Consider the following 27,338-nt stretch of genomic DNA (forward strand, 5'->3'; position numbering starts at 1 on the left):
TATGAGGGCTTTCACGCAAGAGTCCTGAGAACTGGCCTGCTACCTATTGTGGAAAATGGGCCTGATTCAGAACTGCATATTGGGCTGCAAGTGTTCAGAGCCCAATGAGCAGGTAGCCACCACACTCCCACTGCCCTTGTGTACAGCTGCGAATGCAGCTGTTCACAGGCGGAAAATCATTCACCATTTAATGATTTTTTTTCAGCAGCCTTCCCTCCCAATGGCGAGGGAACACCTGTGTTTTCTGGGGAATTCCCAGAAAACATGGGTGGCACGCCCCCAAAAGCCCACAGGGTATCAATCACCCTGCGAGCAGCAAGTGAAGGCTAGCCTTCACTCGCTGCCTTTGGCCAGATGGCTCGCGCATGTGCACAGCGTACCGGTACTTCTAAAACCACTTGGGTTTTGAATTCACAGCCTGACAAGCGGGTCTGAAAGACCCCCCCAATGTTCAAGAGGTTAATGTCTACCTAGATGAGGCCTCTTTAAACTCTAGCATCCTGTTATCCAGGGTCTTCAGTGGTAGCTAAAATGGTATCCACCTTAAAAATGGAAAAAGTTTGCCCAGTTCCATTCCAGGATTCTCTCCAGATGGAATGAATCTCCAGTTCAGAGCAAATGTGAGTTCCAGTGGATGGACAGAGAATCTTGTCTACCCATAAATGTCCTGCAGCTCGCTTACATAAATCATCAGGGTGGCACATGAAGTTCACCAGTCAGTTTGTGAAGTCAGCAGGATCCACGAGTGGGTGAAACAGTTTCTACCAGCCGATTTACATTACAGTAGAGAACTTACATGCTATCTCAACCTCCTGGACATCCACCCTGGGGAGTGGTCTCTTCACCTAACACTGTTTCAGCAGTTATTGAGTTGGAAGGACTGCCCTTATATAAACCTCGTGGTGTCCTGGCTGAATCTCATAGTTCCCCGTTATTTTTCCAGAACATTAGATTGGGAGATTTTTCTAGTGGATGCTCTGTGGGTCCAATGGACTTTTCTATAATGTACCTATTTTCTCCATTGTCCATTCTACAATGGGTGCAGTGAAAATGTAAATGAACCTTCGTTCTGGTCTCCCCAATTGGCCATGTTGAACGTGGTAAGCAAATCTCTAATTGTCTGTCGATAGTGACCTCCTAAGGTTCCCTGTCAGACCAGACTTACTACCCTAGGGGCCCTGCTTCCACCAGTATCCTCCATGTCTGGCTTTGATAGGGTGACTGTTAAGACAGCCTTCCTGAAAGCCAGGGGTTTTCAGGAAGCTGGATCGAATGTGATCCTCGGCAGCTGGATCGCATGTGATACATCGTATGTGGTCATTTTGCATACGATGTATCTCATGCGATCGTATTCACCGCTCTGGTAACTATACATCCTTGCTGCAGCGGTCACAATCTCTGGATATGATGTAAGATGCATGGGAATGTGCAACGGATCGGAATTAAATGACATACGATTTGACACTTTTTGCACAATTTATCGGCCCAATGGGTGGAAATCGTGTAAAATAGGCCCAATTCGCACTAGTGCATGGGCCCTATTTCACTCTACAGGGAAACAGGCATTGATACACTAGGATAGGTGTTATCTACTGCATAATGGTCCAGCCAGATAGCAGAGGTTCCTGGTGGGCTGTAGTCACACAGCAATGTTGACCAGGGTTCAGGAGGATGTGAAGGTGAAGAAAAAAATAAATGATGGCTATGTGTGGACTGTACAGAGGGGTTGTAATTAGATAGGAAAACTTATGAACGTTATTTGGGCGGTTCTGGTATTTTTATAAGCTTGTCTAAAAAGATTAGTTTTCTGGAAATGCTTTTAGGTTTGGAATCTAGAGGCAAGCATGGGGCGATTCTTCTAAGCAATTTTGTCATCATCAAAATGCCACCCCAAAAAATTGCAGGTATTTGAATAGCAAGGACCAATCAGTTTTTGAACCTTAAAAGACACCAACACATTGGACCATATTCCGAGCCTAATGCCTCTTTCAAAGCCCTTTCTGGTCACATTCATGTTAGGGTCTTTCCCGACTAATGAGGTCACCTGGACGCGGTGGGCAAGCCATTACTTATGGCCATAATTATGCGAAGAACCTCGCTCTAAATGCAAAATTTAATTGTAATGATTATTTTTAATAAATTGAAATATTGAATTGTGCACTTGCAACCTAGTCTTTGTATGCAGTACTACTGAAAGGTCTCCGCAGGGTCACACCTCTCATTACTGGTGTCCACCCTAGGACCCCACCCCTGACATCCATAAAACACAAACATTTGTAGCGGCTCAGAGTGTCAGATGACTCTAAATCCAGTCTATCCCAGATATTGAGACACACTTGTTTTGATCTTAAGTTATAAATTCTTTGTGTGTTACCAGGCTTACACAGCTTATAGCTGAGCACCAAAATGACCTGGGTGGAAATGTAATAGGTTTTGCTTTTTAAATGTTTGCCACTTTAAAACATTGAACAGACTCGCTTGAATCTCTTTGATGCCTACAGGTTGCAGACAATTACATTTCATGCCTGCTGTGAAATTGATTAATCTTCAGTTTATTTAAAATGCAGGTCGTCTTACGCTTTCATGTGCTGTTTGTAAACTAAACGATTTGCTCAAGGACAAACCACACTATTTTAGGATGTTAGTGTAGTGGGTAATGTTCAGGCTGGGGGGGGGGGGGGGGCGGGGCATACAGCTGGTAGAAGGGAGGGTCGGGGTTCAGTTATACTTACCTAACACTGTTGAGATTCCCATCTTCGGGATGCCAGTGTTGGAATTTGTCTGTATCCCCTCTTGGAGGACCCTTTAATTATTATTTTGTACTGTTCTGACAAGTGAGATAGCTGAAACCGCATGCTGTTTTTGCAATCGTGCTGTCCAAACACATCACAGCAACAGCGAGGCTTTTCACGTGAGAAAGTTCATATTCTTCCATACTTGCCTATCCTCCCGGAATTAGGGTGGCCCTCCCGCCTCCTGGGAAGGTGGACATGTCTCCTGCATGCTCCCCGGTGCCCCCAGTTGCCCCTTCAATGGAGGGGGGGGGGGGGAATGCGAGACTCGCAGCTCTTCAAGGAGGGGGCAGTGCTAAAATAATGTAAATTACATCATTTTGCAGCATCATATTAGCCATGCCCCCTCTCCACAATCCTGCCATTTGTATTTAATTTAGGTGGGGTTTGGTAACACCCCTCCCCCCCACACTCTGCCTTTGGAGAACCCTGGAGAGGAAAAATCAAAAGTAGGCAAGTATGATACTTCCCATGTATACAACTGTGGTTGGCTGCGGGATGCATACGGATAACCAGCGGTCAGAATACCAATGCCGGCATCCCAAAGGAAGGAATCTTGAAGTTAATAGCATTTGATTGGTTGCTATGGGCAACATCCCATCTTCAATAGATCTCCTACTGTATCTTAGTAAATTTACCCCTAAGTGTCTAAACCAAACCCTGACACTAACCGTGTCCGCGTACTTACCGATCCGGATGCTTGTGTTGGCGTACTGAACGCCAGCATCATGACTTTTGGGATGCTTTTGCTCCTGGGAATCACCCTTCCATTTCGTAAAAGTCCAAGATAAATAGAAAGTAAGAAAAATAGGGTTTTGTGGAATGATTATAGTCTTTTACACAGTCTCCAGAGACAAATGAACTATAATGCGGGGTACACACCAGGACGACCCGCTCACGATGCACATCGTGAGCGGGTCGTCAGTGTCTCGCTCGACCCGCTCACGGTGACGCGGGGGGGCACGACCCGCTCACGATGTGCACCGTGAGCGGGTCCGATCCGATGGCGACCCGCACCCGGCTGTATGGTCGTCATTGAGATCCTACCTGCAGCAGGTAGGATCTCAATAACGACCGACCGACCCGCGGGACCGCGCATCGGCTCGGTATCGGTCCACACCAGGTCAGAAAAGGGCCCAATCAGCACACAATCTACATCCAATTGATCGGAATTGGATCTAGATTGTGGGGATCGGGCCCTAGTCGTCCTGGTGTGTACCCAGCATAACACTCTTTATTGTACATCAGCATACCTCCCAACATTTGGCTTGAAGAAATAGGGACTTCGCCGCGCGAGCGCGCGAAAAGGGGGCGGGTGTATGCAAATGAGGGCGCGGCTTATGCTAATTAGCCGCGACCTCATTTTCATACGAGAATAGACGCTGTGCGCATGCGCACAGCGTCTATTCTACTAGATTGGGGGGTCTCCCAACTGCCACCCCCCGCAGCGGGACAATGCCTGCCGCGGGTGGGACAGAGGGACAGGACCCGAAAATCGGGACTGTCCCTCTAAAATCGTGACAGTTGGGAGGTATGCAGCAGTTTTTTAGATCATATCCAGCATAATGACTCCAGGCAGCAGCAAATTGGAGCGCAATAAAAAAACCTCACATACCTTTTTTCATTTAACTGCAATTCTGATCCTACTAGATAGGGTCACAATGACTGGAACATCTGTGTAGGGATGGACTTCACATTGCGAAGTTTAATTTGATTTTGTTTTGAAGGTAGTACTTTTAGCGTTTGACGGCAGCATTCCAAAGCTTGCCACCATCGAATGGTAAACATTTGACACTGATATGATGGTCCTTCCCACCCTCAGACACCCCATTGACCATCCAAGCTGCAGAGCTTCTGTGCATGTGCTGAAGATATTTGCGCATGCGCAAAATGTTTTTTTTTTTTGTGAATGCATAAATCCTGTTTTTTTTATTTTTTCTATAGTATTATTGGTACTTGTTTCCTAGCACGGCGCCGCCGTTTTTAATCGGGTCTATCAGATCGGGTCGCATGGCATGCGGCCAGATCGCATGCGATGCGATCAGACCCGATTTTTAATTGTACAGCCACCCTTATAGGTAACTATTATGTCAAATCCCCCCCATTGTTAACGCCACCCCACTATCAACGCCGGTACGCGTCCTCCAATCTTTTCATACCCCCACTATACACGTCAGCGTGGAGTTGATTTTATATAGTGTGCCCGAAGCGTGGCGAGCGGACACATATTAGTTCGCATGTATTCCGCGTCCCCACGCAGGGCTCGCTGCGCTCGCCGCGCTTCGGGCTCGGTGGCTCGCTGCGATAGCCACACTATCTAAAATCAACTCCACGCCGACGTGGATAGTGGGGGTATGAAAAGGTCGGAGGACGCGTACCGCCAACCCGAAGTGTGGCGAGCGCAGCGAGCCCGTGAGGGGCGCCGGTGAGGGGACGCGGATGAGAGCGCTCTCTCAGCCAGTCAGCAATTGGCTGAGAGAGCGCTCAGCCAATCACAGGCTGCCCATTCATTGTATAGGCTTTTTTTTTCTAGCACTGACAGCTCCCGGCTACCCCTGCCCGGCTCTATGCCGCCTGTGTCCCCCGCAGCGTCCCCAGCCCCCCCTGCTCCCTCCACCGCCGCGCCGCCCCACTAGGTCCCAAGTCGGGTGGTCGGACGTGCAGCAGGTCCGACCACCCGACGCAGATCCGATGCGCACGGGACCGCGCATCGGATCTGAGGGGACATCAAAACTAGCCGATTTTGGTCCGATTTCGGCCAGATCCGACTGATCTGGCCGAAATCGGACCAAAATCGGCTAGTGTATGGGGGCCTTAAGTAGTGGTATGCGATGCGATATATCGGGCGCCCAGATAATACACAAGTACCGAAAGATTCGATGGCGGAAGCCCACCCATCATTTGATGGCGGTCTTCTGATGTCCATCGCTACGTCTATGATCCTGCAGCGACACTCAGTGGCCAGCCAGTGGTATCAGCGGTTCATCCTGTGTAGAAGTCCTGGCTATCGGTATTCCCATCTGGGATGCGGCGCTGTATGACCGCGTACACTGAGCGTCTGAGCTGATACGTGATTCGAGTTATGTATTGTATGGAGCGAGCAGCAACAGCACGTACAGTAGGACCCCGGCCTAAGCCAATGCGTCATGTTGTTAATGACGTCACGCAGCCGCATCCCCTACTGGCGGAACTACGCCTTCCCCCTTCACTCAGCGTCACGTGACTGGACGCTGCCATTTCCTGGGTACGGCGGCTGAGCTGGGTCATTATCTCCTGGAAGCAGCGGCGGAGCTGCGTTTACGGTTAGAGCCTGTGAGTAACGGTGAATTGCAGATTATGGCTGTACTGTACTATGGCCTTACACTCACTGGGGGGTATACAGTATGTGTGAGCACAGGGCTTTGTGTGTGTCACATTACAGTACCTGACCCCTACTTGGTCTGCAGCTGTCACACAAGTGACCTGCAATGGTCTGAAATGGTCTGAAATGTCCGTCGTCGTCCCCCCATTCTCCATCATTCACTCATTCACCCAGTCTTATTGGTGGGTAGTAATAAAATTCGGTAGCAGCTCGATCCCCAATTCCCATTGCTGGGGTAGCAATCCCCACCCCACTAGTGCAACAAGAGTACAAAGCTTAACTGCCCCCATCAGTTGGATGATTGAACAGTAAAAGCAGTTATGAGGTCCCAGTTGGTGCAGTGTATGGGTGCATGCAGGGCCGCCACAACCTTTTTGGTTGTGTGCTAGCGATAATTACATTTTGGTTCCCTAAATCTATGAATGTTTCCCCCTCAAGGGCATCTGGACCTGCCCACACCATCTACCTGATGACAGGTCCCTCCTATCTACAGTATATATTTATCTACATACACAAATATAACCACACATTTATGTAAACACCATAGGACACTATATGTAATGCAAATAAGTGTATTAGAAGGAAATTGCAACATTAAAGGACCAATCTATATATTTTTTTTCATTGAGGTTTAGATTTCTTATTGCTTCTACATAAGCAGTAAGAAATTAATTTCTGCCCTATTGTATTAAAAATCACATCCAGTATAGGCGCTCCAATAGCAGCTTATCCAGGCAATGTGTGCACTAACGTGATTGCAACAGGAATCATCCCAAGAGGAATGGCCATCCCACAAAAAATAGCCATGCACCGTAGAAGTTGGTGGTGGGTGCAGGGAAGAGTAAAGGCCATGGAGGGAGGAGGTTGTTCACACCTAGAACAGGGCTGCTGATCATTGAGGTGGGCGTATTTTACTTTTGAAGAGCAACATTTCTTTTCGGCACAATGTATTGCTACTGTAGCTGTAGTGATGAAGTCTAAAGTTTTGCACCTCAAAATTCAAATATGCCCTCATCACTGATCACTCTGCACCTAGAGTAACCACTATACCTGTATTCCTGTCCTGGAGTACTCTTTTCATTCTACAACATTTACATTCTATTCTAAATTTGGATGTTGTAACGATAAATATTTCATATGCATTATGTTCAGTCTTGCCTGTATGCAGAACAATCCTGTTACACTACAAAAACTTAACAATTGTATGTCAGACGTCAGTGTCGAAGTATTCTAATAACCCACCTATCTAGAGGCTGTGGTGTAAGCGAGAGCTGCCACTTTGTACTGTTATAGATGCACTGTCTGCCTTATTAATGTTGCTTCTGTTCCTCACCAGAGCTATGCATTACTGGAAGCCAGTGTTGTCTATCTCTCAGGGGATATCTTAGTTGTGGTTTCCAAGTTATGAGCGTGAACAGTAGCACATATATTTTCTGTCCCTGCATTCTTAAGGCCCATACACACTTGACGATTTTCAGCTGAAAATCGGTCAAAACAGCCGTTTTGAGCGATTTTCGGCTGAAAATCGCCCAGTGTGTATGCCCCCGAGATTGCTGACTAGCGATGATGCGCGCTCCCGCATCATCGCTAGTAAAGTGGTTCATCTGCTGGTTTTACCAGCAGATGTGGCGATGATGGATGGTTTTTCATCCATCATCGCCATGTTTGTACGCTGCCCCGGGCTGAAAGATTAACCACTTTCAGCCCGGCGGACCGCCCCGCTGCCTCCCCCCGCCCCCACGCCTGTCATACTCACCGAGCTGGTCCGCAGCGCGCCGCTCCTGTCATCTTCTCCCCGGCCGGCTGCTGCTGCTGCTGAGGTCCCTGCTCCCCGGCGAGTCGCCCCGCCCTGCTCTACACAGGAACAGACAGCACTGCTCCCTGACACAGTGCACCCTGCTGGCCCCGCCCCCCTGGCCACCAATGTGTATAATGTTCTGCCCACTGCCACCAATATATTAATGTAAATGCATCAGCAATATATATGTATATATAATATATATATATATATATATTAAAATATATATATATATATATATATATTAAAATATATATATATATATATATATAATATACCCACTCCACTGGAGGGGTGTGATGCGGCTGCCGCATTGCTCCACGGGGGAATTATGCAGCCGCGGCCGCATCGCTCCAAGGGAGGGAAGGGGCTGGCGGGTGATGCGGTCGGCGCTGCATGGCTGCACTGCGGGGGTGGAGAGGCCTGCAGGTGATGTGGTGAGGGCTGCCGTGTCACTCCACGGGGGTGGCGGTGATGTGGCGTTGGCCGCCGAGTCGCTCCGGGGGTGCAGGGGGGGGGGGGGTTGCGCCCCCCGTCTAGTCCTCGCATGCTATTTAAATAAATACATATGTGGGCAGTTTGCATTTAAATAAATATACATTGGTGGCAGTCCCTTGACGGCGGCGCTGCGGGTCGGGCGGCGAGGGGCATAGGGGAGGCGGCGGAGAAAGCGGGGCGCGCGCAAGTGTCTCGTGTGCACACGCCCCTGGCGAGAGCCAGCCACTGGCGTGGGCTGGCGATAGAATAGCCAGCCCCTGCAAGAAAGAGGCCGGCTCCATCTGTATGGAACCCTTGGAATTCAAACCCAGCCCATTTATAATGAAAGATTTTCAGCAAAGTCTTTCGCCTCCTGAAAATCTCTCGCTCTTTGGGGAAAATAGCTCAGTGTGTACGCACTACTTTGGTGAAAGATATATCTATCACAGATTTTGGCAAAGTCTTTTGAAATGAAAATCTTCAAGTGTGTATGGGCCTTTACTCTACCAGTTTAATTAAGCAACACATTTATTCTTGGAAATGACTGTGCTCTTTTCTCCTTCAAGCACAGCAGTGATATGTTTGAAATTTTATCCAGGATGAACGGGGCAGGATTCTCCCCTCCCGGACCAGAAATGGCAGAGATCAATCGTATGCAGTACGAGATGGAGTACACGGAGGGTATCAGTCAGAGAATGAGGGTCCCTGAGAAGCTCAAAGTGGCTTCAAACAGTGCAGACTCTGACCCCCAATCTCAGGGCAGCAGGCCAATGTCCGGTGTCATGATGCAAGTTCCTGAGAGGATTGTGGTGGCAGGTGGGTGTGTTCCTTTCTCCCCTGAGTTATATTTGTGTTTACTGCCTTTTAAGTCCACAATTCAGTAACAAATATTGCACAAGTAACATTATCCCCAAAGCCAGTATTTAGACAAGTTTTGATATTCTGCTAGAACATGCATTATACCTTTTTGAAAGGCTGTTCTATTCCCTGCTGGGCGGCACAAATGGTGTTGTGGTCCGCATTAGTTTTCCAGCACTGTGGTCATAAGTTAATTCCCTGTCATGGCCCATCTATGTGGGTTGTGTATGTTTTCCCCAAAACAGTAATGTGTACTGTATGTGCGCACTTGTATGCTACATACCTCCCAACATGACCCTCTCCAGGAGGGACACATTGCTCTTCTTCTGCACTTCTGTCCTAATCTATGATTGCCAGCACCTATGTTGAAGCACCTTTCTTATTAATTAACCTGTTCAACACAGATCAAAGTAATCGTGCATTAAGAGGAAAGTCCAGGAGCAGAGCATTGTGTCCCTCCTGGAGAGTCCGATGCTTGGTTGCATAGGGAGAGGTTTCAGAAGTAGAAAGAAAGAGGTAATAATGTCACTGTATAGGTCATTGGTACGACCTCATCTACAGTATTGTGTTCAGTTCTGGAGACCATATCTCCAGAAGGATATAAATACATTAGAGACTGTACAAAGAAGAGCAACTAAAATGGTGCATGGCCTACATCACAATACGTACCAGGAAAGACTAAAATATCTTAATATGTATACTTTAGAGCAGAGAAGGGAAAGGGGGGACATGATAAAAACTCAAATATATCAAGGGTTTTAACAAGGTACAGGTGGGAGACATTCTTTACAGGAAGAGGAGCAACAGAACACGAGGACATGCACTGACACTACTAGAGGGAGGAAGATACAGGGGAAATTTGAGGAAGAATGACTTCACAGAAAAAGTAGTAGATAAGTGGAATAGCTTCCCATCAGAGGTGGTAGAGGCAAATACAGTAGTACAATTTAAACATACTTGAGATAGGCATATTGATATCCTTACAAAAAAAAATAAGGATCAAATATGGTTTGAGGTAACATATTTAAAAAGGGGCAGACTAGATCGCCAAGTGGTTCTTATCCGCCGTCAAATTTCATGTTTCTATGTCCGTGGTCTGTGAAACAGCTGAAAACAAATCTAGATGACTCATTGCATTCTGCTTTTTTGTTCACAACCTACAGATTGCTGCATTCCTACGGCATGTTGGCTTTCTCTTGCATTTATTTGAACTTATGTTTGATTACTCTTACAGGGCAAAGCGAGGAGGGCTCTTTTTCAAGACCTCCCGATCTGGATCTTATTCAGACAACACCATTTGAACCTTTGGCACTTAAGACCCCTCCTCGGATTCTGACCCTCAGTGAAAGGCCGCTGGACTTCTTGGACTTGGAAAGACCTACACCGGTCACACCACAAAGTGAAGAGGTAAGTGCACACACCAGTACAAAGGAGAAAACACATTGCCTGTTAGTAATCACCCAAACACCCACATAAGACCCCTAGATAAACGCTGTCTCCATGAAATAAATTGTTCTATTCGTGGGCAGTACATAATAGAATGTTAAAGGGTATTCAATCTGGGTCTCCTGCAACTCGACAGTCGGAATTCAATGTTCCGAGTGTCTGTTAGTTGAGGTTTGGCAAAAACGGCTGCAGGTTGTTGAGAAATGGCAAAGAATTCAACAATCTGTGGCCCTTTACCACAAAACAGATCTCAATTAAAATTAAAAAGTTGGATCTGTTTTGTTGGAAATTGCCTTCATTGCTGTCAAACGGCAGCATTGAATAGGTGACCGTCTCTATTTCCACAGGTGGAAATAGTGTCTGGGATTGAATACCCAGACTTGTCTCCCCCATTGCTGCTTCTTGGTGTCTGTTCTAAGACTGATTGCTGCCTTTGCTGCACAATTCATCAACCTGTGCCTATAATCTGTTGTTGTTTTTTTTATGGTGAAATACTTTAATATATTTGTGGTAACTGTTTAATAATCAACCTTACGAAGCTGATTTACAGTCACAAGTACATCTGGCACAGATGCGTGCTCAGAAGTAAATGCTGCTTTTTGAATGTATTTGCAAATCCATGTGATCATACCACCTAAGCTTCACTTGCTTCTAAATAACCTGCAATTCCATTTGCAAGCCCACAACGCACCCAGTTACACCCACTCATATAAAAGTGGAAATGTGACAGATGTGTAGGAATGTGAATTGCCGTCCGTTTTCTGAGTTGTGTATGTTTGGCTCAGATGCATCCAGACTGCAACCCTAAAATGTATTCTATAGCTATCTGTCTCAGATTCTAATACAGGGAGTTCAATAAGTCCCTCTGCAGTAAGCACTGCCTTTTTCCTGCAGATCTCCTCTGCAGCTCTGGGACGGACAACGCTTCATGTACATTACAAGTTCGGTTTTATTTCATGTAAATTTCTTTAAAAACTATTTTTTTTTACTTTTTGCAAGTTCTCTGTGGGGAGAGAGTTAAGGTGCCCATACACTAGTAAGATTTATCTTCAGATCTGGTTGGAACAAAAACATGGTTATGGATGAGTGACAGTTTGTCAGTTTTCCAGCATTTCCAAGCAAATGGTCAACTGTCATTTGCTGTCATCCATAACCATGTTTTTGTTCCAACAAACCAGATCTGAAGATAAATCTGCGTGTATATGGCCACCTTTACTGTGGAACTTTCCGAACTCCCTGTACAAAATATTACAGGTTCTCAAACTACAACATTCTTTTTTGAGGTAGCAGTGTTTGCTACCTCAAAAGCGGTCACATTTAATGTTGTATTAATATTACTAAAGCCCTGTACACACGGGTCGATATATCGCTCACGCTGAGCGATATATCGCTCGGTGTCCCGTTTGCATCAGCGACCAGAGATGGTCGCTGATGAAAAAGAAACTGTCGGGGGAGCCCGGGAGTGGAAATCAGCTGGTCGCAGGAGCAAGCTCCTGCGACCAGCGATCACTACAGGCAGAAAACGGGAGCGCACTCCCATCGCTGGCAATATGGTCACTTAGCGACCATATTTCCAGCGATATTTGCTATAATCGCTCCTGTGTGTACGCACCATTACAGTTTATCTCGTTCAGTGTAGACCACAGGTCATACTTGCCTACCTGACCCTCTCCATAAGGGAGAAAATGCTCCGTTCCTGGACTTCCCTGGTAATGTAGGATTACCATCACCTGTGGGGAAACACCTTTCTTATCAATTAACTAGCTCCCCACAGGTGATGGCAATCCTACATTACCAGGGAAGCCCAGGAACAGAGCATTTTCTCCATCATGGAGAGGGTCAGGTAGGCAAGTATGCCACAGAGTCTCAAAGCCGGTCCTCAGGACCCCACACAGTGCATGTTTTACAGGTCTCCTTACAGAATCAAGTGAAATAATTAGCTCTACCTGTGGATCTTTAAAATGTAGCAGTCAGTAATGAGTTCACCTGTCGGGTGACCTGGAAAACATGAACTGTGGGGGGTTTTGAGGACCAAGTTTGAGAACCACTGGTTTAGACCATTATGATGAGTAAACAGTCCGCAGCATATTTCTTGAGGTATTAAAGTGCACAAAGCAGGATAAATGGAATGACTGTAAGAGCTCCCTCACTAATATTGTTGACTTAAACTCCTAGGCACGATTTATGGGGCGCCAGAAAAGAGAGAGGTCCGTCAGCGAGAACCTTGCTCGACAAAATGGGCAGCTCGTCAGGAATGACTCCATGTAAGCGCAGAATTGCATCTGCAGTGTGTAGACTTGGTGGTGAAGTATTGCACAGTTGCCTTTATGTACAATGCAAGCCGCTTACTCCTCAGGTGTTTCTTCTAAGGGAATTCATTTGGGAATGTGTATAAAGCTTTTCAGAACTCAATCACAAGTGAGGATATGCAGAAGAAGGCTGTTTGTGTTCAGCAGGAAGCGTATTCTCCTTGCATATTACACTTCCTGCTAAAATAAGTGTTTCTGTCTATGTGAGTGGGCTGGAGGGGTGTGGCGCAAAATGTTGACATTCAGAATGTTAGAATGGAATGGAAGTACAATATGTTAAATATTAGATATTGCTAGAATGTTGACAGTGATCATGTCAACTATGAAGTTTTTTCCACGGACAAGGCGAGTATCCCTAACTCTAAAATCAAGACATATTCAGATGTCAAAATCATGTCCTTGCATAGATTGTAAGTCCCATCTAGTTTGCCCCTTTTCTAACCTTATTGGTACTTTTGACTTGTAAAGAATACACATTGTTTAAAATCTATTGTATTCTGCCTGGCCTAGGAACATTTATATAGGTCTTTAATTTGTAGGGTACCTCTGCCAGGTGGGAGATACCTCACCTGAAGCCAAAACTAAAAGGGGCAGCAAACACCAGAGGCAATGAGTAATCGCCTATGAGGTGCAGGCTGTTCAGGAATTCCGGCGAGTCTGCCCATATTTGTAACGCAGTAATCCTTTACAAGACAAAAGCAGATATGGTCTGGCCTTGTAAATGATTTCTGCTTTAAAAATACAGGTTGACTCATTGGAATTCCCGAACGGCCGGCACATTGCAGGCTAGTGCGTATTGCCCCAAGGATTTCCTAAGCAGTAGAATATCTGTAGTGGTATAAGTTGGGTTAAAATAAAACCAGATGGAATTTACCATCTAGCCAATTTTGTAAAGTCGCATAGCCTTTGTTTGCTTGGAAGCCAGCACCCGCTGTACATGTAGATTTGGCTAATAACATTTCTATGCTTGGGCGTAAGCAGATGTGAACATGCACGCACCACCGGCACCACAGCAAAAACTAGACAAAGGTCATATTCCATAAGGAATGATTGTGGCCAGCTGCTCTACCATCTAGTAACTAGAAGCCACCCTGCAGTGTGTTTCACATTGCAGTAATATATATATATACTTTGCAGGAATGTTTTCATCTTTGTAGTCATTTGTTGTTATAATTGACTTCTAATTATTATTTTAATATTTTTATTCTAGCCTGATAAGTTTATAAAAGGGGTTTGTAATGCTAGTTTAAAAATCTGACCCCTTTTATTCGTGGTAACCGCTCACTATTATCATTCTTCCAATTTGCTATGACATGTACCTAGGTTGGCTGTGCAGAGAAGGCTGCCCACTCATTCTCCTAATTATAGCTGTACATCTACCTCCTGTATAGTAGCAGCAGCACTGTTCCGTTCCCCTATTATGCTGCTGCTCTGTAATAGTTTGCCTAGCCTCAGGTTACCCAGGTAATGTATTTCCCAGTCTGGTTCCGTGTTTAACTTCTGACTTTGGGACTGATTTATGTTTCTAAGTAAAGCAAAAAGAAAGAAAGAAAGCAACTGGGCAAAACTGCATTGCACTGGAGGTGGGGCAGATTTCAAATGGGTAGAGTGATTTAGATGTGGGTGGATTATATTATTTTTTCTATGCAGGATAAATGCTGGCTGCTTTTGCATGTAGCCCGCAAATGTAAGACCACTCTATTTATTTTTATGCTGCAATTGAGATTTCAGCTGGAACACACCCCACCCAAATCTCATCGCATCTGCCACACCTGTAGTGCAACACGGTTTTGCCAAGTACCTCGAGTCCTATTGACAAAAGAGCACCATATAAATAACATTATTCTTAAGGTGCTTTGCTTACAAACATGACTGGCCCCTTGTGTATAGGAACAGTGCTAACCTATTCCTTGGCAAGTATCTGTATAAGCTGTAAAGCACTGCTGCCCGAGAATTATCTGTTCACTCTCTTCCCTTGTGTTCTATCCCATGCATGGCACTGCCAGCTATAGTTCTCCCAGTGAGAGCACGTTGCCCCAATCCTCTCTCTCTCTCTCCACTTTTCGTATTCCAGGTTTTCTGACCCTTCATCCCTCTGTGTCTATCACTCCATCTCTGTTTTCCTGTAGCACTGTATCCTCCTACTTGCTGGAGACTACTCTATTTTCCTGCAATAATGTACATCCTATCCTTCTTTCTGTCTCCCTTCACCTCCCCATCACTCCGTAGCCTCATCCGTCATGCTATATCCCTTGTCATTGTCATGTGTGACCACCTTTCTTTTTCACATGCACACAGCCTGACTTCTATGTTTCTCTTTGCTGCTCTTGTCCGATCAGCCTGACTCCACCTGCCCCCACAGGCCGCCCGTGCCCTGCTCCCTCGCACCCCGCAGATGGAGCAGACCTATTCTCTGCCCGTGGCATTCTGTCGCTCATCCAGACCTCCACCCGCAGGGCTTATCATCAGGTTCTCGATGTGCTGGATGAAAACCGCAGGTGAATGTCTTCCCTTCCTTGTCCTCCTTCCTTCACTGCCAGACCTTTTGTAGTCTTCCTAATGTGCCCACGCCAGCGTGGACATTTCTGACACCCAAATGTGCAGCTGCTGACTGACTCCCTGATTCCTGTCCTACTTGTCTTCACACCTCCTTTTTTCTATCCTTGTCTCCCTCCTGAACTCTCCAGGCCAGTCTTACGTGGAGGGTCTTCAGCCTCTGCTCTCGTCCCTCATCATGATAACACCAGGTAACTCGCACTTCATTACCGCCAGTGTGCTGTCTCTAGACCATTGTGCTTCTCAATCAAAATCACTTTGCTTTCGAGATTTCTGCTGCCCATTAATTAGTACTGCCTTAATCTCTCCTTGCAATGTGCTAGTGTGATGGGGAAATGGATCCACGCAAAAGCTTCCAGGGAGAGGTGATCATCTTAAAATAATCTGCTACCTTTCTTGTACATGATTTTGAGTGTTTCTGACCCACTGCATGTTTTTTCTTTTGTCTCACATGCTGCATGTTAAATGTCTTACATTGAAGTTTAATGGTAATGCTCTGTCTTGCAATACTTGACTGCCTCAGTGATTATTCTCTGTGTACTGTTACATTGAGGGTCACCTACACTAGAGCAACAGCATATACTCTGACACAAAGGAGTTGAGGCAGTGTTGTGTGCATACGGTATCCACAACATCGTACAATTTAATACACACACCTTTTTAGGGCTGCAGAATAACTTGTGTGACTTAAGAGGTTATGGGCCTTATTCGAGTTCATTCTGACAAATTCCTTCTTTGATGGACAATACCATGTGCACTGCAGGGGGGCAGATGTAAAATGTGCAGAGAGAAATAGATTTGGGTGCGTTATTTTGTTTCTGTGCAGGGTAAATACTGTCTGCTTTATTTTTACACTGCAATATAGATCTCACTTTGAAGTAAAACCCAACCCAAATCTAATTCTCTCGGCACAAGTAACATGTGCCCCACCTGCAGTGCACATGGTTTTGTCCATCTAAGAAGGAATTTGTCAGAAATAGTGAACTATGTATCAACCCAAAATAGTTTTAATTAATCAAGTGTTACTTGTATACTCACAATTTAGTCTTCATTCTAGCACCCTGCTCCTTGAAAAATCCTTGCAGTTCTTGCATATCCTTCTGCCTTTGGTGTCACTCTCTGCTGTGATGTCTCTACAACAGTATGGTTTGTATCTCAACACTGAGGGGCAGATTTATTAAGCTCGGTGAAGTGATAAACTGTCTGGTTTTTATCACCAGCCAATCAGCTCCTACCTGTCATTTTTTAAACCAAGCCTGTAACTTCACAGGTAGGAGCTGATTGGCCGGTGATAAACAACAGACAGTTTATCAATTCACCGAGCTTAATAAATCTGCCCCTGAGATACAAACCAGACTGTTCTTGAAGTACTACAGCAGACAGCGACACCCCAGGCAGGAAGGAGGAACTACAGGGATTTTACAAGGAGCAGGGTGCTAGAATGAAGACTACAATTTTTAGTAGCATTCTAGTGACTACCACATGCAGGTAGCGTGGATTTGTTGCTGAGATTGGCAAAACAAATCTAGTGGCTGAGAGAGGATTTATCTCGTTAATTGAGCTGTAGGATAACCTAGGTGTCCTACAAATGATCAGTCAGAATCTGATAGTGACACAGCTAGGTTTGTAGTCAGTAGTGTAAGTTTAGATGAAGAGATGGTAACCAGCAGATCGGTCTTCGGTGTGATGTATTCATTGGTGACATTGCTCGTGGCCTGCAATGGGAATGTTGCTTTGCAGGTAACCGTTGCAAGGGTGTAAAATACCCAGAAGAGGCAAAATTAAGACAAAAGAATAAGACTGGACTATAATGTGGGATTTAAAATGGAATACTGTACGTACAAATGTTAAATAATGCAGCGGGAAACCAAAACAAGATCCAAGCTGAATGGTGATCTAATGACAGGAGAGGAAAGGGACCTTGGTGTTATATGGGCTGATTGTAACGTGGGGAGTTTGTGCCACTGAAGTTCCCAGTGTGTTAGGCTGCACATCCCCAGTTTTCCTGCGGGTCTCTGTTGAGTAAATATAAACTAGCCCTTTTGCTGCCTGTGATGTGCTGTCATTGCACAGTACATCGCCACTTCCTAACTGAATCACTCCATTGTCTCAAATAATATGAAAGTCAAAAAAGTGGTACCAAACAGTGATGAAATCCATTGAACTATATTGCTTTATTGGAAGATGGTTTTATCACTTTTTGGCTCAATGGAAACCGCTCACCTTGGGTATGATGTACAGCTCTTGAGGCCATATAGCCAATAAAATAGAATGGGCTTAAAATAAAAATGTATCTGAGGTCAATTCATTCACTTGTAAAGCTGGCCATACGTTCTCTGAAGGAGAAGTCGCATAAGATTTCCCTTGAACCACACGGGAGCTTCCGGGGGCGGCAGGATCGTATGCAGTATATCACATGTGATCCTTTTGCATGCGAGATATATCCTATGCGATCCAATTCACTACTGCCGGAGGCTGTCTGGCCTGACAGATCTTACTTGCACCACATCCGATCTTTGACTCTGATGCAGTGCGCCCGAGGCCGCGGATCAGAATTGGAGACGCTTATGATTCAGCCAGTTTTAGGTGGAGAAGGGAAACCAGTGGTATCCTAGAAACCTCCAATACATCCCCTGAATTAAGAGCATTTAGGACCACTGGGACTTTCCTGGGAAATCGTATACAATATCATACGGAACATAAATCGTACCGTGGGTACGCACCTTTATAGTTAGAGGAGAGAAGACTGAAATGTAACCCTTAGGGGAACTTTCTTACAGGAGGGGTGATGGCTTCATGGAACAGTTTTCCCATTCTTGGTGGTGGCTAGTCGCCACAGCCAACAAGTCTTCTGGTAACAAGACTGAATAATGCAGGAATTATTAAATTAAATAAATATTCATAAAATAGGCCGCCTGCATGTTTCAGTGTGTATAAGTGTTACTGGCAAGTCCAAACAATTGTGCGATATGTAGTTCTTTGTTCTACTGTTATGTGGACGTCGTTACATATAAAATTGAGGCATGAGGCTGCTGTAGGGCAAAATCAATGTTATTCTTGGTGATTCCCTCCTAACTTCCAGCCACTCTATTCTATACTAACTGGGATACACAGGTTCCCAGGTTGAAGAAGGTTTCCACAAAATCTCCAATTCTATTTTATTTTTTATAAGCACAATGTCCCTGTTTTGACAGTCTTGGCCAATAACAATGATCGCTACCTCCTTAGACATTGGTGCATTGAATCGCCTTGATGTTCAGCAGTCGGTGCCCTTTAGCATGGATGATTACTAGAATAGCATGTTTTCCAAGGCACTCTTAAAGTTGGTGATGTAGTTATTTGTAGCATGTAACATTTCCTGCAACTGAAAGACTGTGAAATCAATGCCAGGAATCTTTCCCCCTGTCTTTTGCTTACCGAGTACTATCTCTGAGAAGTAAAATGGAAGGATGTACGTGGCAGCAATGATCCTACTCGCTAGTAGACTTGACATGAACTTTACATTTTCCATACATGTATTTTTGAATCTTCCGCTGGACCTGTTGCTCCAAGGGTTATCATTTGGAGAGCAGAGTTTTTTTATATTTTCAAATGTCTTGTGCTAAACACTTTTTAGATTTTATTAGTATTTTCCAGAAACCACTGTATGATATACAGTGATAAATAAAAGGAATGTAGTGAGCTTGCTGGGATACAACCTATACATAATACAGCAGCTTATGGAATGGATGAGAAAATCCTTTGTGACTAAGGATGAATTAAGAGAAATGCAAGGGGCTGAGAGGTTAAGATCTCAGACTAGCTTGGATTTAGAGTGTCATTCCCCTATATTGTTTGTTGAAGACTCAGATGAGGCAGAATCAGGAGAAATCCTGGAAAAGGATAGGTCCTTTAATTTGGAGATTGTGGACAGTCTTCTGAAATAGTTCTATAAATCCATGGATTATAAGGAGACTGAATTGGTGGATGACCACAATTGTCTGTTTTAGGATAGATCCGTAAGAACCAGAGTTTTTCATGTTTACAAAGTCCGTAAAGATTTGATGTCTACACAATGGCAAAATATGCATAAGAAAATAAAGAAATTCCACATGGAAACACTAAAATCGATTCTAACGGGAGTAAAGCATCTAGATTTCATGGCATAGACTGAAAAGACTCTTATTTCCATGTACCTATATGCAAGAAAGCATACCGGAGATTTCTGAGATGGCGCTCAGAACTAATTAGAATTTTCTTCCAAAAGTTCTTTCCGAGTTCCACTTAAACCAAGAAGTGGTGTTGCCTGCCTTCTTCCCAGAGCCACAACACGAAATGAAGAGAATTGCATATGTTAGACGTGCTTAAGGCAATTTCTATTTATCTACAAAGACAAAACAGCTATTCACTCTACATTCAAGGGGGGCAAGGCAGCCTCTAAAGTACCATATCACGATGGATCAAGGAACTCATTTCCTTCGTATAGAAGGAGAACGGTCTGGGGGTTCCAGAAAAGCTAAAGGCATGTTTCTGTGTCATTGGCAAGAAAGGTACAAGTCTCCGTTAAAGACATCTGTGCCGCAGCGATGCGGTTCTCTATTCATACCTTTTTTGGTATACCCCCACCCCCTGTAAGAATGTTCTTGTATATCCCAGAGTAAAGGCTGCAATTGAGGGTGAGAATACCACTCCATGGCAGCCTATAGTTTCCCCCCTTTTTTCTTCTGAGATTTCCAATTTATATACATGAATACCATATACATGGTAAAAAGACTGAGGATGGAAGGGGGAGGAGGCTGTATATACCCAAGGTGGGCGGGGTCTACACCTGTGTGGAGCTGGGAAGTAACCCAGAGTAAAGGCTGCCATTCAGTGGTTCTTAAGAAACAAAATTATCGTAAGTGTAATTTGCACTTTTCTCTGCCCCCATATCTTAGCCCTGCCATGCATGCATTGCCTGGACACGTTCCCAATAATTACCTCAGGGTGCATCTCCTCATACTGTGGATAAATTCTCGCCATGGCTTGAATCAAAACTGCAGTTCTTGAATATTATCAGATTGTCCAATTTTGGTTTCTGCTGGAGACGCCATGGTTTTTGAGGCTGCAGACTGTACAGCATTGGCTGACTGGCGGGTTTGTCTTGCAGCTGGGGACTCCATGGCTAGCCATGCATTGAGTGATGTGCTCGCTCTCTGTGTCTCTTGTCGAGCTGCCAAGTGTATTTGTATTTCTGTCTAATTTTCTCCACGTCTTGCCACTATTGTTTTATTTTTCTAGCAGCTGAGGCGCTGCGACCCAGACTGGATACTTTTTTATTTATTTTTCCCCTCCTTTGTTATACGGATTTTCTGACATTTTGAGGTCTATTTACTAAACAATAGAGAGAGAAAAAGTGGATATAGATAAAATACCAATCAATCAGCTCCTATCAGCCATGGTACAGGCTGTGTTTTAAAGATTAGGGCCTAGTTGCTATTTTTGTTCTACCCAAGGCTAAGTACATAGAAACCCGGGTTTGTGCTTTCATACTGAATGGTCCTGGAAAGAACCACACTTTTGAAGGCTGAGATGTAAAGAAGCAGGCTTGGTTTTAATGTGGTATACTAAAGGAGAAAGCCTTGGAGGAGGGATATATGTCATTCACACCTGGATAACAATGCTATTAGTAAATAACAGAGTAGGCATATTCTCTGACTGTTTGGAATGGGGTAAATCAGTAGCAGACCAAGGGCGGGATGTATTAAAATACATCGCCGCCCTTCGCGCCCCCCCCGCCGCGATGCCGCCGCATATGTACTAACATATGCGGCTGGCATCGCGATGCAGTGACGGAGGCCCCCCGCGATACCTGTACTGTGGTCTGCGGGGGGGTCTCCGTCACCTCCCAGCCGGCTTCTGCAGCATCCACGCCGGGGACAGCTAAGCAAGCTGTCCCCGGCGCTTCCTCCTCCCCCTGCAGCTGGAAGGACGTCCGGCTGCGTTGCTAGGGGGAGGAAGGGCTTACCTTCCGGGGTCCAGGAGGACCTGCAAGAAGGTAAGCCCAAGGGAGGGGGGAAAGGGGGGGTCGGCGAGGCGGCGGGGTTGCGGCGACGCGGCGGGCGGCGAAAAGAAGCCCATAGGCTTCTATAGGGTATCGCCACCCAAAGGTGGCGATACCCTGCCCTGCGGTGACATGGCGAACGGGTTTTAGTACATAGGAAAATGCGGTAAAACGGGGGTTTTACCGCATTTTCCCTTTAGTACATCTCGCCCCAAGTTAGATCCGCAATCAGTATAGCTTCCAAAATCACTGCGGTTTGAGAAATCACTGTAGAACAGAGGGATGTGTTAATCTTCATTATGGGGGAAGAAGTGGTAGCAGCGTAAGTTACATGCACTGATACCGGTTTTCCTCCATAGATGGTTGGGCGGTGTGCCGTAAATGATGGGGAAATACGCCTCTATCGTGCTGCCTATCTGAGAGGCGATATGCAGGGGCAATGTATGGACGGTCAGTAGCACTTACTGAGGCAGATGTATTAAGCCTTAACAAGACTGTTACAGGCTGTGTTTGAAATAAGTCAGTAAGGAGCTGATTGGCTGGACGTTTATCTCTCCTTATCACCCTTGCATTTATCTTGTTAAGGCTTAATACATCTTAATTCCAACTCCTGCAGCTATTGATTTCAACAGCTGCAGGTGTCGTTGCCCTATCTCCACAGCAGGGACAGTGATGTTCCTGGCTATGTTGTGTGCTGTCTCCAGGCTGTGCAGGAGATCTTGCGTTAGTAGTGAGATCTCGCACGTGCTCCCTCAGAGTGGATGTGTTTTGGAGTTCTTTCCATTGATTAATACAAAATATTCAATGCTTAAAGAAAAACAAAGTCCCTGTAAAGTTATTTTAATAATTACAAATACAAAATAAACAAGATAACTATGGACACAATTTGCTAAGACACACTTGAGTAAACCCTGGAACCCACCATAATCCTCCCTGCCAAGGGTATGATAACAAGATTATGGTATAATTATAAACCATAGCCGAACTCCAGATGTGGTTATCTGGCTACAATGAACCCTACTATGTTTCCAGACTCTCCAACCTGACCCCTGCCTTCAGGTAGTGGTTAAGATTGACTGCACATGTACTAAACTAGTTAATGATGAAGGTGTTTCAGAACAGGTGACGGCAATCATAAATGAATACCCCTTTTACACCGCCGCAAAAACCCGGGTCAGCGGCGGTGTAAAAGGGGTTAACCCGTGTACATTTACACGGGACCTGGGTAGAGGGCAGTGTAAACTGGTACGCTGGGCCCAACCTCCGGACCGCAGCATTCGCAGGTAGTACGTGGTGGGGGAGGGGGGGGGCACACAAGAGATGCGGTCATTTGGTCTACAGCATGATGGTCGACAGTCATAAGGTTGACACCATTAGGTCGACATGGGAAAAGGTTGACATGGTTCTAGGTCGGAAGGTCATTAGTTCGACAGGTCATTAGTTCGACATGGGTTTTTTCACTTTTTTTTTTGAGCCGACATCCACTAGGGCGTGGCGGGAGAATAAAATAATGTGCCTGACACATGTCGACCTTTTGAGTGTCGACCTAGACATTGTCGAACTAATGACCTGTCGACCTAATGAACTTTATCCTTTTCCCATGTTGACCTAATGACTGTCGACCATCATGTAGACCAAATGATCCCAACCCGTGCACACAGCCTCCGCCACTGTGTACTGTACTGTGCAGACAGCAGCGGTGGTAGGGACGAGGAGAATGGATGCCTGTGTGCGGCAAAATCCCGGATCCGACCTGGCTTGGATCCGTGTTCCAAATGCCGGGCCGGACTTTATAGTCCTAGAACCTCTATATGGGATAACTGTAATCTTGGCACTTACAAAACCCACAATGTATGGGGAGGGTGACAGAAACAAAGCTTGCACAAAATCTCGCTGCTAGTTTGACAGAGGGCATGTGAGATACGCCGTGCTGGAAGATCCTATGATCCAATGAGATCATGTCTGAATATGGTGCACAGGGCTGTGTTTTAAGGAATCCTAATGCAGCACATTATCCTAGGAACTCGCTGGCGTTACGCATGGCAGCCGAGACCGAATTCTATAGTGACGCTTCTCTTCTGCTTTCAGCTGAAGCCATTAGATCAACAATGTGAATACCTCCTTAACCCTTTGAGTGGCAGCATCTCTGAGAAAATACCCCCTAAAAATGGCAGTCATTCATATTTGTTATATAAATTCAAATGTAAATATTTTGTGTGTGAAAAAAGAGAAAATGATACTTCCTATATAAGGTTAACATTACAGGTCATTATGGTGAATGCAAATGTTTGCTTGCCAATTTTGACACCTATTTTGACAAATTCACTAGGTACTCACAGGGTTAATCAGTTACACATTTTTAGTTGTAAACCTTTTGTTAGTGGACATTACAAAGTATTCAGCTGTAAGGGTTCCGGAGTGATCCGTTCTATCTGCAGATGTTATCAGTTCTATATATGCATGTTGTCTCTCCCCTAGGTATGCCGTTTCAACACTCGACTCCACTATGGATGGAACGCCGGATGACTTAAATTTAGTGGATGCAGCTTCACTAAGACGACAGGTACATTCCAACCCTCTCATGTCCAACTGTCTTGTATAACCTGCTTATCTTTTGTACACCGGTTTGGGATCTGGATTCCTTGTTTTAAAAATAAATCAGCCTGTATGGTGGGAACTTTTCAAGTGTTCCTCGGGAACTGTTTAGTTTGAGTTGGAAGTGAGCTGTGACCTCAGCACAATGGGGGTTATTCTGATTCACTCGGAAAAGGCACAATCACTCTCTAATGGACAAAACCATGTGCACTGCAGGTGGGGTCGATGTTTCTTGAGCAGAGAGAATTAGATTTGGGTGGGGTTTGAACTTCAAACTGATATCTATATTGCAGTGTAAAAATAAAGCAGCCGGTATTTACCCTGCACAGAAACAATAAAACACCCAAATCTAACTCTCTGCACATGTTACATCTGCCCCACCTGCAGTGCATATGGTTTTGTCCATTAGAGAGTGATTGTGCCTTTCCGAGTGAATCAGAATAACCCCCCATATTACGCCCCTTTTTAAGGCTTTGCAATATGATTTATCTAATGGAAACATAATTATATTTAAAGACTGATGCAGCAGGCACCCTGACAGTATTTGCTACAAACATTTAACTCTTTATATTGGAATCTTCAGCTTTGTTTTTAGTAGATGAGTCTTACGCATGTGTCCTAGTTGTTCCTGCCCACCTTATAGCTGGGGGTTATTTCTGGCCCCCATATTTTCATGACTGCATAGTGTAAGCGGTGCCAATTACAGGCCATAACCTTCATGATATTACTCAGTTCGTGGTCTTTCCACAGAGTTGCACAAGCCCAGCATTCATGGACAAATTATTAGGAGACTGCAATATGAATATCATAGGGTCGACAGTGTCTAGTTCAACCCCAAAAGGTTGATGTGCAAAGGGCTGACACAGAAATGGTCGACACGTGAAAAGGTCTACATGAGATTTTCACACTTTTGTCAATTTGTACATTACAGGACATGGACCCCCAGTTAGTGTAACATGTCCAATCACATGGCTCTCCATTTGCCATGCTCGCTCTGCTACCACTGCGCTTGGCACACTGTACCGTTTACAATCCACGTGGACTACATTTCTGAAATATGAAAAAGTTCACATAAGCAAAATAATTGTGAAAAACTCAACCTTTTTTCTTGTGTCGACCAACTGTCCATGTCAACCAATAGGGTTTGAGCTATTTACCATTGACCTAAGGCAAGTCACCGCAAAGTCCCAATTTTATCCTACCTGGGATTGTGGCTTTATAATGTTTGTGAAATTGTACCAATAATAATCGCTCTATTACAGGGGTTCTCAAAGTCGGTCCTCAGAACCCCACACCGTTCATGTTTTCCAGATCACCCGGCAGGCGCGTTCCTTAGACATTGACACATTTTAAAAGATCCACAGGTGAAGCTAATTATTTCACTTGTGATTCTGTGTGGTGACCTGCAAATCATGCACTGTGTGGGGTCCTGAGGACCGACTTTGAGAACCTGTGCTCTATAAGATCTGTTAAACAAGGAATACCGTTTACGTTTCCATCTGATGTTTTAATGCTGTGACAATTGACTGTCTGAATTCACAGATAATCAAGCTGAACAGACGTCTCCTCCTCCTGGAAGAGGAGAACAAGGAGCGTGTAAAGCGAGAGATGGTCTTGTACTCCATCACTGTGGCCTTCTGGCTACTTAACAGCTGGTTCTGGTTCAGACGTTAAGGAACCCACACACGTCCCCTTGAGGGACTGTACAGAGACTTTACACTAAGACCCACCAAACCTTACAACACAGCCGTCAATTGGTGGAAACCTGGGTCCACAGCACAAATCTGCAGCCAGCAAGTGATCTCTCGGTGATGAGAACTCTGCATCAATGTCCCTGGTTTTTCTCTTCTCTTCCCCCAGCCGGGACAGTGCAGTCATTCCTGGCTGTGATTGGCATAAAGTAAAATGTGTATTTTCATTCACCACCTGCTCCTATAGAATCTGTGCTGTCTCTCAGAACAAGGCTTACTTTCTTTTTCCCAACTGTGGCGTGCACGAATTATTCCTTACCTGTACGAATCATATGAACTTGTCCTCGATATTTCCATGATACGTTAGTGGGAAAGGGTGGAGGTAACTACAAAGCATTAGAGTGCTGAGATAATGAGATACAATAGAAGCTGTCATTATTAAGTGTGGGATCCTGTACATATTTCCCAACTCTGCTGCTTGTATCAAATCTAATTGCAGCCGTATTACCACTATGGTGTAAGGGGAAAATAATACAAGGTCCTATCACAGCCAATTTAACTCCCCAACCCACTTGGTGGGATGGACGCTTGGGTGGTTGCATTCCAGTTGCACACTTACTAAAAATGTATAATTTTTCAGAGGAAGTCATATGTATAAAACAGAATTCTATATGTATTATTTAAAAAAAATGTTTGTGCAATGTGTTGTCCCAGTGTTGCACCTCGTCCTTCCGTGTGTGAATATCAGGATAGGATTCAATTGTGTTGTGTTTTTATATCCGTTGGATGACCTGAAACTCCAAGTACCCAGGGTAGTGTACGGATGGTGGCGCTAATTACAGCAGTCATTCTCAAACCTGTCCTTGGACTTTACCAGTTGTGAGTGTTTTATTGATCTCGTTGCAGGAGAACAAGGGCCCTATTTATTGACTAACCAAATATGGTACTTTCAGCTTTGCTTCTGAGAATTGACATGGTGTATTGATCAGGTCTGAGGCCCAGTTCAAAGCAGCTATGCTGAAACAATAGTCTAATGACCACTGTGTCTCAAACCACAGTAGCGCAAGTTTCAGGCTGTATCCCAAAAATGCTATAGGCTGGCATATGTCCCTATTCAGTTGTGAAGAGTAGAGTTTGGAAGCTCTTCTCCAACACTTTCTTCCTGTATAATTAATAGCTGTTGCAGCATCCCACACCCAAAGCTAGGTCATATACAATGAGTATGGATGGGGTTCTCCAATATTTCCGGTGTGCAGAGATAAATTTAGAGGCTTGGTTACAAAATTATTTTTAGTGCTTTATTATAGAAGTAGTATCGTTAAGAGTATGTTCATTTGTGAAATAATTTTAAATATATGACAAAACCCAGATTAAAAATTTGGAAGTGTCCATCATAAGGAGAACATTGTAGATGTTGTTTTCTCTTAGCAATT

At 44.9% G+C, this 27,338-nt stretch overlaps 1 protein-coding gene across 6 annotated transcripts; it reads left to right on the top strand.

Moving 5' to 3' along the window:
- Nucleotides 1-5,950: 5,950 nt before the first annotated feature.
- Nucleotides 5,951-27,291, top strand: MFF (mitochondrial fission factor). 6 transcript variants are annotated; one of them, XM_083178347.1, is made up of 8 exons: nt 5,951-6,104; nt 9,027-9,244; nt 10,521-10,693; nt 12,908-12,996; nt 15,381-15,539; nt 15,729-15,788; nt 24,098-24,182; nt 25,757-27,291. In XM_083178347.1, exons 2-8 carry the CDS (start codon nt 9,028-9,030, stop codon nt 25,886-25,888), a joined length of 915 nt encoding a protein of 304 aa, XP_083034473.1. In that variant the 5' UTR covers nt 5,951-6,104; nt 9,027; the 3' UTR covers nt 25,889-27,291. The 6 variants fall into 6 exon arrangements, with proteins under 6 accessions (XP_083034473.1, XP_083034475.1, XP_083034471.1 ...); XM_083178345.1 differs by having other exon boundaries at nt 5,969-6,104; nt 9,000-9,244; XM_083178346.1 differs by having other exon boundaries at nt 6,000-6,104; nt 8,995-9,244.
- Nucleotides 27,292-27,338: the final 47 nt, after the last annotated feature.

Source organism: Crinia signifera, chromosome 3 (genome assembly GCF_055691185.1).
Source record: "Crinia signifera chromosome 3, ASM5569118v1, whole genome shotgun sequence".
Taxonomy (NCBI): Eukaryota; Metazoa; Chordata; class Amphibia; order Anura; family Myobatrachidae; genus Crinia; species Crinia signifera.